Below are 17,683 nucleotides of genomic sequence, written 5' to 3'. Positions count from 1 at the left end.
TGCTCAGCAGGTTGTGCATTTTGAGCTGGGGTGCTGGGATCAGACAGGTGAGTGAGGGGGTGAAAAATATATATAAAAAAACTATATTGCTCTAATTGGTCTAAAAATTGCTCTAATAATGTTCTAATTGCTATAATTAACTGTACATGTAGGTTCTAAATGAGTTCAGTTTAAACAAGCCGTCTTAAATAGGCTGTTTTTTCTCCAATTCCTGCTATTATTGAGATACAAAAAGTATTCAGACCTCTTAAATGTTTCACTCTTTGTTATATTGCAGCCATTTGCTGAATCATTTAAGTTCATTTTCCTCATTAATGTACACACATCACCCCATATTGACAGAAAACACAGACATTTTTCAGATTTATTAACAAAGAAAATATCAAATGGTCCTAATGGTATTCAGACCCTTTCTAATCCAGCCATGAGTCTTTGTGGGAAAGATACAACAACTTTTTCACACCTGGATTCGGGGATTATGCATTTCTAGAAATAATTCATTCTAGAGTGTCCTTTCCAGGGTTTAATTTAGAGAGGGATTGGTAATTGTCCGTTTTTATCCGGTTTAAGCTATAAATGTGTCTCAGAGCAACAGTGGGTTTTTTTGTGGTGTGTCACTGAATTAAAAAAATAAAAGTTTTAATTTGTAGTTGTAGAAATCCACAACATTTTGGCCTACTCAACTGGAGTGGATTTAATTTCCAGTATGTATATGACTGGCCAAGTCCTCAAGAGTTCATTTAAAAGTTATTGGCCAGTGACCAGCTATAGTAGTAATAATGTGATCAACAAAATTATCTCATAAACCTAGTACAGCATATGTCATAGGCCTAACCCTAACATCGCTGGAGCTCACTGCTGAATATTTCTCGAATGAGGATCGATCTGGGTATGGGTCAAAGTCACAGTTGAAATAGTAATAACATTTTACAATTTATGGCATTTACCCGACGCCCTTATTCAGAGCACCTTACAATCAGTAGTTACAGGGACAGTCCCCCTGAGACACTCAGGTTAAGTGTCCTGCTCAGGGACACGATGGTAGTAAGTGGGGTTTGTAAAACCAACTCAATGATTTGTTTTTAAAATGTCAGGACTGTTTAAGTTTGGTCCATACATATTAACTAGGAGTAATGGCTTTGAGTAGTTTTCACCCCCCACAATGATATGTCTATCTGATGTTCTATCTGAAATTGTAATAATTTACGTATAATTATTGGTCTTGGAATTTAATATGGAATGAAATGACTACCCAACACGCCTAGATCTAATTAGATGTTGAGCACTATTTTTCAAGAGGGTCTCGTGTTGAAAAATCACATCAGAGGACATAGATTTAAGGCATTAATTGATTTACTGATTAATAATTCCATTATTAATTATTATTAATCATTCCTGCACTGGTACTGTCGCCTGTGCGCCATCAGTGTGTAAGCAGGATCATGCTAAACCTCCACCAGACGGTGGCAGCAGTGAGCAGCAAGCCGGCGTCACCTGCCGTTTCAACTCCACCACCGAAGAAGAAGACGCTGCCGTCCAGCATGGCGGCCGAAGTAGAGTTGCGCTGTTTAGACCCCTTTCCATGCGAGCTTCACCCTCTGCAGGTTCTCGGCAGTAAGCCGCACTTTGACCGCGTATTTCCAGGCTGCGCCGACTCCGTCCCTGCACTGGTACTGTCGCCTGTGCGCCATCAGTGTGTAAGCAGGATCATGCTAAGCGTCCACCTGACCACAGAAGAAGAAACACCGACCTTAAACAGCAGCAGCGGCGGCGCTTTACCGATATTTACTAGTAAAGCGTTTCTCCGCCATCACGGTCTTCACCACGGTACCCGCATGGCGGCGCGTCCGGTGGCGCCGGTCGGCCTCTCCAGGGTCGTGCTCGGTGCCCGGAGCCGGCAGAGCTTCAGGTGGGCGGCGAGCGACAGCTTCTCCGGCGCCCTGCTGCCACTGGCCGCCCGGAACACGCTGCTGCTCCGGCAGGGGGAGCCGCTGCTGGTGCCGCCGCAGCAGCTCGCCGATCTGGTCGTGTTGGAGTGCGGCCCTGTCACGCAGGGAGTGGTGACTGTCCACACCAGCGTCCTTGTCACTTGCTGCGGGGATTTGGGCCAAAACCTCGGTGAAGTGGAGCAGCTGAGCAGCTCATGCATGGTGGTGTCTGATTTCGCTCACTATGCTCATAGTCTGAGTGTAGGAAGCTCTTTATTACACAGTAAACTGATGTTTAACTCCGAATTCACCACTTTTATGGAAGCTCTCGAGTGCAAGATTGATGTCAGGGTTGTGGATGTGGTGAACTTGCACAGGAAGGGTGGAATCATGTTTCGCCAGGGTCAGGAAGCTGCATTGGACTTTGACAGCTGCCTCTTTGTGGAAAAGAACCTGCTGCGCAAAATTGGCTTGTTTAACGGCGAGTGGGTTCATGTGTCTGCACTTACCTCCCATGCAGACAGATTTTTAGCCAACTGTGACCAGAGGCAAAGCCCCGAGCAGGGAGCTAAGGGAGCCGCCATCGGCAGGAGAAACAAACATCTCATGTTAGTCGTGGTGGTAGACCTTCCTGACAAAGATTTCCATGATCAAGTGGGGATGATCTCTCCGGTTCTGTGGTTCAATCTGTCGAATGGAGATCCAGTGCCAGTAGGAAACATGGCCATTAAAATTAAGGTAAATAAATAATTACTGTTAATACTAATACAGTCCTATCAGGCAATCCAAAATGTTAATAAACCTGAAACCAAAGGAACTGCGAGTGTAAACGTGTGTGCACAATTATTAGACAACTATTCGTTTTCCCATTTCACTAGTTTATTTAGGTCATTAAAGAAATGTCTCATTTGTCATTTAAAATAAATGTTTTGGTGACCCTTCAGCCACCCAGACACGGTTTTCCATCCCCTTAAATCTCCCGTTTAAGAAGGGCCCAGAAATTCGTCTGGTGAGGAAGGGGACCATGTCATTATTACACCCAAATAGTTTTCAATGCTGCATCACCCTGACAGCCTTTTTTTGACTCGTCTGAGTAAGTTAAATCACTGCCTGTGGAAAAGTAGATGCCGAATAATTATGTACATCTTAATATAGGGTGTTGATCTGCTTAGGCCACACCCTCCCTCATTACACAAATGCACATCACCTAATATGCTTCAGTCCAATTAGCATTCAAGTTATACAGCCTGGAGTAGGTATATATGTATGTAAATCATGATATGTTCAAAATACCCACTTACATAATAATTGTGCACACTGTGTGTGTGTATATATAGACTGCAATATATTGAATTGTAAGTATATTCCTGTTCTGGTTCCTACAGAGATGGAGTAAACCTCTTGCGGAGTCTGACTTCCACAAATCAGAGAGTTTTCCGCGCTCGGCTTCACCCCCATTTACCAAAGAGCTCCACGTTGAGGTGGTCAGATCACCAGAGTACAGTTGTCATGGACCCTTTGACCGCATTCTCTTTGATTATTTCACATTACCCAGGTTACTGTGCTACTGCTTCCAGATTAAAACAAGTACAATTGCTATTCTGCTTTTGTTCTTATGTCTCTTAAAGCAGTCAAATGATGGAACATTTTTAATAATTTGCATAACACTTTACCATATAGTATTACGTTTATCATGCTTATTTGTGTTCTTTCAATGTTTTCTAGGCTTGTGCAGAAGGGCGCCGTGTTCGGTGTTCCTACTGCTCGACATCCTGAGTTTTTGAGGAGCGTTTCTGAGGAAATCACGAGGTATCTATCCAGTCTCACAGAGGATGACATCACACATTGTCAGTTGAGGATGAATCAGTTCAACATTTAACTGCAAATGTCATTGTCATGTAAAATGATTTTTTCTTTTTAATAGTTGGCCAGTGTTATATTTTAAAGTGAAGAAAGTTTTGGAGGGGACTGAAGAGGAGGAGGATTTGGGTGTCTACCTGGCCGACACAGTTCACACCTCCCTATACATGGTATTATGGAATATATTAGGGCTGCTGGTTGGTTTAAAAAAAACCTTTATGATTAGATAAGACCTTCTATAATGAATATTTTAAAATATTTTATAAAAAAAAAACGTATGTGTACAGGAGGGCAGCACTAATACCTTAGCACCATGGTCCAGTTCTGATGAAGACGATTCGTTCTGGAGGAGCTTGTCACCCTGTGGTCTTTGCAGCACTGTAGAGCATCTAGTAACAATTATTCAGCCCCATCTGAAGGAGAGGTCAGTACTGAAGAGGCCGTAGGAACATTTCCAAATCTAAATAATATCACTGCATGTCTGTATAAATTATTCAATGTTGTCTTCTTCAGCAAACTACTACTATTAACTAGCTAAACAATTTATTCAAATTATTATATGGTTGGATGAAATAGAAAGGCTAAAGCCCACAGGTTCTTGCCCATGTGTGTATGTGCATCTCATTTTTATTCTTTGTAATGCTTTTATTAGATGTTGCACTTTTAGAAGAAGCTGTACAGTCCTACTTTCAGGTCCCAGTGGAAGTGGCAAGGTCACAGCTGTCAGGTCAGCCTGTCGGAGGCTTCACCTACATGTAACCATGGTAACAGCGTTGATGGGTCACATGTACAACGGGCATAAAAGGCTCTGGCGCTGTCACCAACACGGCCCTGGTCTCTCTCTGTCTGCAGACGGACTGTGTTACCCTCTGTGCCGACACAGCAGCCACGTGTGAGGTCAAAATGAAGTCCGCCTTCAGCAGGGCGGAGCTGTACCAGCCGTGTGTTCTGTTGCTTAGGAACCTGCAGGTACTGGGTCATTTGCGAGATGGAACGTGCGTAGATTCCAGAGTGGCGGCTGCCCTTTGTCAGCTCATAAGAAAAACCTCAAACAGGTAAATAATTTCACCCTGATTAGAAATGCAACTTATTAGAAGCAGTAGGGTCCCTCTCTTTTTATCTGGAGCATGCATGGTCTGGAGTCTTTGGTGCCTTTAACAAGCAAGGCGGCAAAAAATGGTGGTTATTCCCAGTGCTATGTCAAAAAGTAAAAAAAAAAAAAAAACAGAATGTCAACATCATAAAAGGCAAACTTGCAGGAAGACCTCAGATGTTAGAAAAGCAGCATGGCTTGAAAATAGAAAAAACAATAAAAGGGATGAGAAGAATATTTGTGGCGGATCTGTAAAAAGTACTAATTCTGTATTTTATATTGTACATAATGATGAAGACGGTAGTGGAAGGATTTACACCAAGGTCCTGATCCTGGTTTAATTGTAAATAATCGTTTTTTTTATTCTCTATATCAATGACAGCATCATAGTGATTGCTACTGTCAATACACCAGAAGACTTGTCCGCGGATGTGGTGGCAGCATTTGTCCACCAGGTAGCCATAGAAAACCCCACAGAAGAGCAGAGAAGGTTACTGATGGCTGCTCTCAGTGAAGGAAAGCCCCTTGGAAAAGATGTCAACCTGGACAAAATCGCGAAACATACAGCGGTGAGGTGGCATCTGGTGCACTACCAACCTTTTTGCTGTACTCCACTTTTGAGTTGAGCAGATAACCTTAGAAAATATTTGGTAGGTTCTGGTAGATTAGGAAGAGATTAGGCCGTTTTGGAGATGCCATGACTAGCATCGAAGTCATTTAGGTTCACTTGCTTCCTAATACAGAGTATCAAGTTGCTTTTATTGTCACATCACATGACACAGGTACAGTGCATGTGAGTGAAGTTCTTGTCTACATAATGTTAATGCAGATTAGAGTTTAATTGTTTAGTCAGGTGTGGGAAAAGATGACGTACATGACGTACTTATCCATGGCCAACAGAATGGTGCTGAAATCAGTGTTTCACGATATGTGTCTGTCTTCTTAGGGCTTTCATCTGGCTGATTTCAATGCTTTGCTGACCCAGGCTGGCAGATCAGCTCAAGGAAGGATTCTAAAGACCTGGTGCGCTTTTTTCTGCAATATAACCATTTTGGCGACGATTATCAAACTAATTTGGTGCTATCGAGGGATAACTCAGTCCATGTTGGATAGGGTTGAATGGGATCAGGGGTGTGGAAATATTTTAAAAAGTGGAAACGGTAGCAAACCCAACAGGCACTTGTCATGTCAGTGACAAATGTTTTAATTCAGTCGAACCAAATCCACAGTTCAAGTTAAATCATGCAGATGTTAATTGGGGCAGTGGTGGCCTAGCGGGTAATGGAACCACCAAGGTGCCATCCCCAGACCTCTCCGCGGGCACAGAGAACACATTTCAATGTGTGTTATTGTGTGCTGTGCCTGCAGTGCACAATAATGACATTCACTTCACATTCTGGAACCCTGGACACAGATTTTTACTTTTGCAGCGGTGTGCTGTATGGGATTGAGACTCAGTATGCGGAGAAACTTAATCATAAATGACTTGAATCTTTATTGGGACGATGTAAGATTGTAATATTTGAGTTCTGCTAAGTGGATATTACACTAAAGTGTTGTCTGGTGTATGTAGTTTTCCAGACGGGGCAAGCTTACGGCAGGAGGAAGATCTGTGTTTCTCTGGAGTGACGATTGTAGGGGATGACTTTAGCTCAGCGCTGAAGTTCCTGCAGGACGCCCACTCTCACACCATCGGAGCTCCAAAAGTAAAACAAAAAAGTCTGCAGGAGTCTTCTGGGCAACTACTTACAGTCCAGGACTTTTTCAGTCCTTGATCAGAACTACGTTGCATGTGTTCAGAATGCTCATCTCTAGAGATTGAACTGGTCTAATTTCAGCCTCTGCATGAATGTGAGATCTGTTGCTTTGTGCTCTGTACTATCAGATACCATTGGTGAGCTGGGAGGACGTTGGAGGCCTGCAACAGGTGAAGAGAGAGATTCTGGACACAATACAGCTTCCTCTGGAACAGTCCGAGCTGGTTTCACTGGGCCTTCGGCGCTCTGGACTGCTCCTCTATGGACCACCTGGAACTGGCAAAACCCTGTTGGCCAAGGCTGTAGCCACAGAATGTTCCATGACCTTCCTCAGGTGTTCCATTTATCTGCAACACGCTACACATGCTCTGAGTCTGAGCAGTTTTCAGTCATGGTCAATACTGTCTTAGTCTTCATGAAAGTGACATCATAAAATAACCTTTTTTTGCTTCCTTCACTTAGTGTGAAAGGTCCAGAGTTGATCAACATGTATGTTGGCAAAAGTGAAGAGAACATTAGAGAGGGTAAGGAAAAATATGTATTTTTTTATTATTATTATTTTATTAACTAATAAAGAAATTCTTTCACTTATTTATGGACTCATCTGTATATAAATCATAGAACTGATCAAACCCAGACTGGACCACAGATTCTATTCACTGACATCATGTTGAACTCCTGTTATAATTGACATCATGCTAATTAAATAGCTTTAAAAAAAATTTATTGTGGTACATTTTTAAATAAAGATATAATAAAATATTTACATCTGGGTGCCACAAACTGTATACAAATGTACACAAAAATCCACACTTGACCCTTCTGCAACACAAAAAAAACTCTAGGAGAGAGAAAAAAAAATGAAGAAACGTTGGGAAAGAGTGATACAGAGAGGGACCCCCCTTCCAAGGTAGAGTGATACAGAGAGGGACCCCCCTTCCAGGGTAGAGTGATACAGAGAGGGACCCCCCTTCCAGGGTAGAGTGATACAGAGAGGGACCCCCCTTCCAGGGTAGAGTGATACAGAGAGTGATACAGACCCCCCTTCCAGGGTAGAGTGATACAGAGAGGGACCCCCCTTCCAAGGTAGAGTGATACAGAGAGGGACCCCCCTTCCAGGGTAGAGTGAGCCTGCAAATGGTGTCAGTGCAGGGTTGGGGATGATATAATAATAAGTCCTACAGTTGTAGGGTTGGAGAAGTCCAGAATGTAGTCCAGTGTCATTTACATTTACATTTACAGCATTTATCAGACGCCCTTATCCAGAGCGACTTACAATCAGTAGTTACAGGGACAGTCCCCCAGGAGACACTCAGGGTTAAGTGTCTTGCTCAGGGACACAATGGTAGTAAGTGGGATTTGAACCTGGGTCTTCTGGTTCACAGGCGAGTGTTTTACCCGCTAGGCTACTACCAGCAATATTGTTTTAGGAACCTGCCAGCATTTTTAAACCTGAAATAAAAATATATACTTGCATATCGGCTACAGTGTTTGACTGTTAGTCCAATAAAGGGAATTTGTTTAAAAAAAAAAAAAAAAACTTTTGGAAGAGGGTTGTCATCAAAAGAAAGGTAGTATAAGAAGAATGTGGAACATTCATCATTTATCAGAAACTTGCTGAAACTGTAAAAATATTTTCAATTATTCATATATAATCTTTTTTTAATCTTAATGTATGTCTGTTACATGATGATCTGTTTTTTCACATTCTATTTGGATTCATTTTCCTATTAGATAAAATATCAGTCCGTTTTGGTGTTTCTTTCATGTGTGCATGGCATTGCTCCTTTTTGCACTAAGCGCAATGCACAAACACTCAATCTAGAGCTTTGTGCTGGTATGTCCCATCTTAAATGAAGCAGCACTTGGCCATTGGATAGAGAGAACAGGGCCCAACGTCTACATGGTTATATTCTTGACATTATTTTGATAACTGTAGAAAATGATTCCAGCTTTAATTCATATTTTTCACTCTTCCAGTGTTTTCTAAAGCCAGGTCAGCGGCTCCCTGCATAATCTTCTTTGATGAGCTGGACTCTCTTGCTCCAAACAGAGGTCACAGTGGAGACTCTGGGGGACTCATGGACAGGTGAATGTCTTTCTCACTCTCTTTAAATTCAAAATTTATACGTCACGTACACAGTCATACATGGTATGATATGCAGTGAAATGCTTGTGCGACTGCTGCGGACCTCAATATTACAAATATGCAAATATTGCACATTATAAACAATAATTACAAATGTGTGTTTTTAAACATAAATTATATGCAACGAGTAGGAAAATATTTTTAGTAAAATATTTATTGTGTAATGCAAATGTGTAAAGTGAAGCTGTGCAAATGACTTCAATGCTTATACAGAAATATTTGTAGTGGCATAAATATGTGCAAATGCTTCATATGTGAGTCCTGTGAGTCGTCTTATCACATTTCATTAATAGCTCATTAATGAATGTTTGGATGACTATAGGGTTGTATCGCAGTTGCTGGCAGAGCTTGATGGTTTACATTCTACTGGTGACGTGTTTGTAATTGGAGCCACCAACCGCCCAGACTTGCTCGACCAGTCACTGCTCAGGCCTGGCCGGTGAGAAGGGAATTATACCTTCAGTATTAACTATTCATTACTGCGCTACCAGCTGTGTCCAATCTTTTTCAGAGATCTCAAGATTGCTTTACATTGCAGATTTGAAAAACTGGTCTATGTGGGGGTTAATGAGGACAAATTGTCACAGATGCAGGTCCTAAAGGCCATAACAAGAAAGTAAGCCTTCTTTATTGGACTGTCCTAAATCAATGTGTTTGAATGGAGATGGAGTTGATGTTCGTTAGGCACGCTGGTATAAGATTGTTAAGATATTTTTAAAACTTGCAGGTTCAGACTAGATCCTGGTGTGGACCTGGATAAGGTGATCGAGCATTGTCCATCGCAGATTACTGGTGCTGATATCTATGCCCTCTGCTCCGATGCTATGATGGCTGCAATCAAAAGGAAGATCTTACGCATCAATGAAGGTCAGCATTTTTCAGCACATTTTTTTTCAGGGCCAAGTTGTTACTGCTACGTATGGGTTCGCCACATGATCATGTCCAACTATACATTCACGTCACCATTTTTCTGGGTGTTCTGGGTCAGGGCATGTGTTGAGGTAAAGAAAATTAAATTCAAACAGAAATGCTATAAATAGTTCAAATATATATTCATAAAAATACTTTAAATTATGATGTTTGTAAGTTGTTCATTATTTAACCTTTTTTTGTGTAGAGCATGTTTTGTTCAATTTATGGCTTTTTTTTTTTTTTTTTTTTTTTTTTTTACGGCCGTGTATTCGCAAATAAAAGGCAATAGTTTAATAACTTTTTTGAAGTGTATAAGATGTTGAATTGCCCACCAAGTCTTCAGTGAGATCCAGCATGTAGGGCGTAGTCCAGTCCAAATGATCCACCCTTCTAATCCAATCCAACCATGTGCTATCTTTTAAGTTAAGTGAAGTGATTGTCACATGTGATACACAGCAGCACAGCACACGGTGCACACAGTGAAATTTGTCCTCTGCATTTAACCATCACCCTGAGTGAGCAGTGGGCAGCCATGACAAGCGCAGTGTGTGGGGACGGTGCTTTGCTCAGTGGCACCTTGGCGGATCGGGATTCGAACCGGCAACCTTCTGATTACGGGGCTGCTTCCTTACCCGCTAGGCCACCACTGCCCCGTATCTGGTTCAAACATCTTGGATGTACATTTACATTTAAGGCATTTGCCAGACGCTCTTATCCAAAGCGACTTACAATCAGTAGTTACAGGGACAGTCCCCCCCCGGAGACACTCAGGGTTAAGTGTCTTGCTCAGGGACACAATGGTAGTACGCTGTTTGAACCTGGGTCTTCTGGTTCATAGGCAATTGTGTTACCCACTAGGCTACTACCACTGTATTTAGAGGTCTGTGCCTTGTTCTTTTTCCTATACAGAATTCTGATAACCTATTGCCTCCACAATTTGAAATATGCACGCATGGTTTGGTCTGTATCTGGATGAGTTTTCTTTTTTAATGCGGTTTACAGTAATACATGAATGTTTCCTAACTGCTTAATGTCAGGGAGAACTGCAGTATTTCAGTAGTAATGCACACAGTAAGACTCACCATACATTCAGAGAATATTTTACTTAAGTGCAAAAGGTTTGGAAGTCACATGAAAATCTTTCAAATAAAAAAAAAAAAATCACATTTAGCCAATAATCAAACCACTCAGCTATGTACAAATTTAAATGTACTATTTCAAACTAGTACAGCCTAATGAATGATAGGTGAAAAAACATGATCCATATATATTTAATTTAGCCTGAATCCATGAATCTTAAATTCTGCTCAAACCCTGATCTAGAAACCACCCTTCTTTCACTTTCTCTTTAAATATGCTTTTGTTTAGCGTTCCTCTTCTTTCCCACATTTCCTTCTTTCCCACAATAAAATATTTTTTTCTGTCTGTCCCTCCTCAGGTGTGGAGGTAGAAGATGGGAATCTCTTGCTTTGTGTTGAAGACTTTGAGGAAGCCCTGCAAGGTCTACAGCCTTCTGTGTCTGAACAAGAACTTCTCAAGTACAAACATATCCAGCAGAAATTCACTGCAAAATAACACCAACCACCTGGATTCAGATCAATCAAGCTGTGCTATTAACAAATCCCACTGTTATGGAGGACTTGTGGTTTAGTGAATATGCACAAGACCTCAAATATACTAAATAAGAACAAAATCTGCTTTTTATGGATACCTTAGAGGTCTGTCCTTAATTTAAAACAGACAATATATCAATATACATGACCAATGGTTTTAACATTGCTCTCTTTACGCATAATGATTCTTTATATTGAATATTTTGACTTGATGCCATGCTTTGATTTGACTAAAACATTAAAAGTGAAATGTTTAGCAGTAATGTTGCAATTAATTTTTTAATGGCATTAACACAAATTAAGTGTTTTGCATTTTGTTTTAATGTAAGCAATCAGAAAAAGGCATCAATAGAAGAAAAATACTGTTCTGGCTTTATACAAATTGTCAGATAAACTGTAAAAATGAAAAATGTACAGGGATTGATAAAATTGATTGTTTATAGAAAACTGAATATATGAAGTTATTTTATATTTCCAAACATTTTCCAATTATCTGTTTTAAGTAATGAAATTGAGTACTAATTGTATATAAATGTAAAAACAAATGGACGAGTACCGTGACGATATGTTCACATAAAGGGCACAAAAGAACAGCTTATTATAAATGTTGGCAAGTTTATTTAATTTATAGTTTTGTTAACTAGAGAAAACTATTATCATAGTTCGCATTATTACTCAGATGTGAATTTAATGCGGAAATGAGCTGCCCTTTAGTAACTTAGTTATTATTGGATTGGAAACTAAGTTTCATGTCTTTCTTTATTGCTGGATTTTATTAATGACCAGAGATTTTCCAGCAGAAATCAGTCTGTGGATGTATGTGAGCATAATCGTATACATTCTATTTTCATTTTTCTTTTTTCTTTATAATCAATGAGAATGTTGCTGAGATTTAAGCAATCAGTTATAACTCAGTAGAAGAAACACCTTTTAAAGGTGTCTTTTCTGTTTTTATCTCAAACAGGAACGTATTGAGAAATTAAAAATGCCAGAAGAACGCACAGTTTCTCTTTCAAGAGGTCCGGCGTCCTCTGAAATGTAAATAATGTACAGACACACTCATTGAAGTATAATGAACCATAACAGAAGTGTATTTTTAAGAGGAGAGATGTACAAGGGGGCTGGTCTAGAAGGAGCTCTCCGTTAATCTGGGGGTCTGGATTTCTGTGGCCGGTCCCTGCTTGTCACAACCAACAGTCGTCTCACCGCCCTCCTCACTTTGCGTCGCTTTTTAGTTCGTTGGATTAGCAGAGATTGAAAACATAGTTGTTCCGTGTCTTGGTCATCCATGTGTAATCCAGGCAGAGTCATTGTCAGGGTCAAGATTTCAAGTGAAATGTGGCATTCGATTGCAGGTTCTGAAACATAATTTGCTGGTTGTAGATTTTTCTAGTTTGGGTATTTTTACTTTAGTTCAAAAGATCCTTAAATGCAAATTCTCTTTGGACAAACAGTAGCCATATTTACCGCTTACGTGGCCTTTGCTACTTTTGTGCGCTTCATCCTTTTCCTCCGCATGAGTGTCACCTGAGGCCTCTTCAAGCCTGCAATGAGCAACAGCAGTCTGGGCCGGGACTTGGTGAGCCAGCTTCTCAGTAGCGTGCCCTTGGGAAACCTGCAGAGAGATGCAGAAAGTTAGTTCTGTTATACTAAAAGTGCCTAAATGCAGGTTTATATTCGAACCGAGGAGATAATAACTTTATTATTATTATTATTATGACCTCTTCCCTTCATCTGGCCAACTGGAACAACTAACTCAATAGCTAAATCCAAATGATGCCCTCATTATCCAGTTCGCACTGGATCCTTTATACAAAACCCTGGTGGCTAATAAATACCTTTCTGTGCATGGATCAGGAAAAGAAATAGCAAGGTTATTGATATAGTTCAGTGATTTTTAATTCATACTTGAACACACATTTGAATAATTTGGCATAATTTATGGCTTAACCACTGCTCTGTGGTACTTGTGTTGGTATCAGGGTCAAATCCCACATTCTTACACTGAGCAATAAACCCCAAACTGTCTGTTATTCGGGAATTTAAGTGCCTTTGGATGACGTGTTCTCTTCTATAACGGCATACTTCAGCATGCATAATATTAAACTTCATTATTTGGTATGTGGACATGTCTTGACTTAGCAGTCAAGTGCTTCTTCCTTTCACTGCCTTTTCTGTTGGTCCTGCTTGAATAAGTGTCACATACATATAACTTGCTGATAACCATAATATAACTTGGCTTTTTTTCCCCTCAAATCTTCACTTTTTTTATTGCTAAACAAAATTGCAGCCTGTCTGGATATCAGTGCTGTACCCCAGTCAGCAACACTCCTTAACAAAGCACCATAGCTCCAGTCTTAACTGATTAATAAGCTTTTCTCAATGCAGCCACAAAACACCACCAATTTGGTCCATGTTATGTTGGGTCAGACCAAGGTCTGGCTGCTGAGCATGATGGAAATGATAAAAAGCTTCTGCTGGTTGAGCACTGCGGTGCCGGCGGAGAGAGATCTAGCAATGTTTAGATGCGGTTGGACCTTGCTGAGGCTTTTGTTGTTTGCCTCTGCAGGGGCTTGATGTTAAATGTACTGAATGCAACATTGTTTTCTGCCCCATTGCCCAGCCGTCCCCAACGTCCCCTCTCTGTACTTTTCCAAGTGCCAGTCAGTCTAAAGTTAGTCACACTCTGCTCTGAATATCTGAAGGAATATTGGTAAAATGAATATGGTAAAAAAAAGCATCCAGATATCAATAGAAAGTTCTTTTGGAAAAGCAATAAGTTCAGTGTAAGACGTGGCTGTTTTATTTATTAGCTTTAAAGGCTCAAAGTAGTATTTCACACTGTCTTTCTTAGTCCTCAAATTAGTCCTTAAAAAAATCATTTCCTCAACTACTCATGGAAGCACAATCATTACAGTCTTGACCTTCTGTTAATAAATTGACAGTAACACACACCTCTTTAAATACAATAAATGTAAATATTACTTTTTTCACCTTTATAAACCTTTTTAAATCAAAGAGTTCTGCAAAAAAAAAATATCTTCAATGATCAGCTGAAGAAAGAGCCTCAAGGTGACACAGATGCCTCTCATGTCACATGTCACATTTTATGGGTGGGAGGGGGTTTCTGAGGTCACTCTGAAGATCAGTGAATTTGTTCTACCAAAGCAGTCTAATCTTGCTTCTTATCTCCAATCACCCCTCATCACATGGTATTTTCAATCTCACTAAATAAAAGTTGCTCTAAATCCATTTATCATTAAATATTGAACTGAATCTGCATGTTCCCCTTTGATAACATGTATTTCATCCACATTCCTAGCTTTGCTTATTAGGTGCATTACTGACCAGAACCTGTAGTTTTAATCCAGTTCGAGATAAATCAGCTCTTAACACTAGTTTATCTGGACATGTCCACCCATGTAGGTGGCATTTTCATGGCATTACATCTCATTCCATTTACACGTTCCTCATTTCAGTAGCTGTCAAAAAGTCACTGGAAAATGCAGAGAATACAAAAGTAATTGCAGTGTAGTAATAGGTAAATCGCCATAAATCTTAAGATTAAGAATCTTATCATAAATTGTAATTTTCTTTTTATATAACCAAGTTCATATGTTAACACTGAAATGCAATGGTAATACATAATACAATGATTTTGGTATGGTCGTCTACACAAGCATCCAGACTCTGTATTAACAGAACTGTACGAACTGGATAATGTCCAACAACAGAATAGTTACGTTTCTCTTCAAAATCCTCACCCGTAAACATCCTAAGCAGGAAAAATGAAACAGAAAACCAGTCCTTACCAACTGACCCCACACATTTGTCAGGTTATGCCCCCCACTTCCCTGCAAAGGTGCATATATGATCCCTAATGGAGTTTCTTTTTTTGCACTCACACTAGAAAGTTCATCCAGGATGCGAAAACAAATCTGCTAAATAATAGGAGGCCATGAACTCCCTGGGCGGGGTGGTGTTGGTGAGACCGAGGGGGGCCAGAGGGTGGTTGGGACAGGGTTGGTTGGTGGGTTTTTAAAAGGAGGGTCCACTCAGCACTTCTCACTACTGAGGGCAATGGATGATCCTGGCTGCCCAGCCAATCAAAGCAGCCATTTCATGGGTTTCCATGGCAGCCAGTGTTTCAACTGTATTAAACAAACAATGCAGGCAAAGGTCAGCCAAGCTACAGTTCCCCAAGGACCTGGTTTTATTCCAACTTTTGCTAGCGCACGATTAATTAAAAGCTTGAATGTGTAGTCAGGAAACAAGCTTTACTTGGATAAAATTAGTCAGATCATGTTGTGGAACTAGTTCTGATTCAGTTTGTGTCTGAAAACATGACTGGAGCCCCATGCAGTCTTCATCTTAACCCTTAATATCACTAGAACCTTTCAGCTGGTCTAGACGTCCATTCCATGTAGCATTAGTAAAAATAATAAAGAGGACTGGTCTATGGCACATTGCAATTTAATTAGCCCTTCACATTAAAACCCCCTCAGTATCAAGATAACATTAAGTCCAAAAATTAATAATGTCCAAGCCAGATTTAATTCTGCTTGTAACTGATCTTACAGACAACTGTGAGAGAAACAAATCCATTTTTCTCTCAGTTGGCTAAATTGGCCAAACCGTTTTACTGTCCAGCGTTAATTTTCATCCAGTCCCACCAGAAAGGTGCTAAAATGCATCAGAAGGAGGACGTGGACCATGCTTGTAAATGAACTGATCGACACAACATGAGGTAGAACAGATGTTACACACTACCCCACGACAACTTGTTGGCCCTCTAGGATGAAGATGTCACAGCAGCCGAATCCAGACACCAATGCTTCTCTAAAGGAGGTAGAGCTGCTGTGCCTCCGCCCAGTCAGGTGACTGTATTTCCAAGCAGGAGACCACAATGACGTCCTTCATCCTGGCCCAGCAGACCAGGGAGCAGCAATGGAAGCTGTCAGTTCATCAGTTTCATTTACATTTACAGCATTTACCAGACGCCCTTATCCAGAGCGCCTTACAACCAGTAGTTACAGGGACAGTCCCCCCCTGGAGACACTCAGGATTACGTGTCCTGCTCAGGGACACGATGGTAGTAAGTGGGGTTTGAACCTGGGTCTTCTGGTTCATAGACTACTACCACCCCGGTGGTAGTTTAAGACAGTACCCTCTCTGACAGAACCAGATGGTGTCTCACCATCACATATTTCAAGTACAATGACTGTTTTTACAGACATAAACACGGGTGTGCCAGGGGTTCACCTGTGTCCCCCATTGTGGCTAATCTCCACATGAAAGAAGAAGTGAAGTGATTGTCACATGTGATGCACAGCACACGGTGCACACAGTGAAATTTGTCCTCTGCATTTAACCATCACCCTGAGTGAGCAGTGGGCACCATGACAGGCGCCCGGGGAGCAGTGTGTGGGAACGGTGCTTTGCTCAGTGGCACCTTGGCGGATCAGGATTCGAACCTTCTGATTATGGAGCCGCTTCCTTAACCGCTAGGCCACCACCGCCCCATGTAGAGGGCAGAGCTTGTTCCCAGGGATTACACCCAGACACTGGCTCGGGTATGTGGATGATACCTGGGTCATGACTAAAACACATCAACATGAACATCAAATTCACTCAAGAAGACGTCACAGGCACATTTAGGAGTAGAGGAGCCTCAACACTGATGTGTACAGGAAATCCAGCACCCTCTGGAACACAAGCTGGGAGTCATCAGAACCGCCAGGCAGAAAAGATTCCCACTAGAACAGCAACACAAACATACCAAGGAGTCACTCAGAAATCTCCTAACTGGGCCTTCCTGAAACCTAGGAGAAGATCCAAGAAGAGCACTGCTGCAACTGACCGGGAAGAGAACAAACGTAAAAGTGTCGTCATTCCTTGTGTTGCAGGGGTGTCTGAAAAGCTCAGGAGGATTTTCCATGAACACAACGTCCCTGTTCCAACCAGGCAACACGCTGAGACAGAAACTGGTCCATCCCAAGGACAAAACACCCAGACACCCACCAACTTCCACCTTCAGGATTCCACAGGCTTTACAAACCTGCTTCTCTGACCAGACAGTCAGACTTGCGAAAGCCCTCTGGAATGGAAGGGCTGAATGAAGGTCCAGTTTCCAGTGAAATAACCATGACCAGGATGACTGAGAACCTTCACAGATAATGTCTTCATGGAATTTTAAAATAATGATTGAATCCATATTGTGTGAGAAATGAATGTGTTCTGAGGAAATATGGCATTTAATCACGTCAAAAGCAACAGTAGAAGTCCCACTGCTCAGAATGTCTCATGGGACATCACCGGGCATCATGGGGCATTTCCTGTCCTCCAAATTCCAACACTGTGGAACTGAGATA

At 41.2% G+C, this 17,683-nt stretch overlaps 1 protein-coding gene and 1 long non-coding RNA gene across 2 annotated transcripts; one reads left to right on the top strand and one right to left on the bottom strand.

Moving 5' to 3' along the window:
- The first annotated feature begins 1,490 nt into the window (after positions 1–1,490).
- pex6 (peroxisomal biogenesis factor 6) lies at positions 1,491–11,903 on the top strand. Its single transcript, XM_028974168.1, has 17 exons — positions 1,491–2,666; positions 3,314–3,483; positions 3,654–3,737; positions 3,853–3,958; positions 4,076–4,212; positions 4,441–4,552; positions 4,641–4,843; positions 5,264–5,450; positions 5,828–5,904; positions 6,455–6,587; positions 6,767–6,972; positions 7,101–7,162; positions 8,619–8,727; positions 9,110–9,226; positions 9,326–9,403; positions 9,515–9,654; positions 11,138–11,903. Exons 1-17 carry the CDS (start codon positions 1,542–1,544, stop codon positions 11,272–11,274), a joined length of 3,183 nt encoding a protein of 1,060 aa, XP_028830001.1. The 5' UTR covers positions 1,491–1,541; the 3' UTR covers positions 11,275–11,903.
- On the bottom strand, positions 11,601–15,250 carry LOC114786753 (uncharacterized). The gene is made up of 3 exons (XR_003749247.1): positions 15,125–15,250; positions 12,780–12,927; positions 11,601–12,670 (listed from the first exon to the last, which is right to left on the bottom strand). It is a non-coding gene; the product is annotated as an uncharacterized LOC114786753 (long non-coding RNA).
- Between the last annotated feature and the right edge of the window lie 2,433 nt (positions 15,251–17,683).

The sequence above is a fragment of the Denticeps clupeoides genome, chromosome 3 (genome assembly GCF_900700375.1).
Source record: "Denticeps clupeoides chromosome 3, fDenClu1.1, whole genome shotgun sequence".
Lineage (NCBI taxonomy): Eukaryota > Metazoa > Chordata > Actinopteri > Clupeiformes > Denticipitidae > Denticeps > Denticeps clupeoides.
The sequence above is the reverse complement of the archived record's forward strand: the minus strand, read 5'-3'. Positions and strand labels throughout refer to the sequence as shown.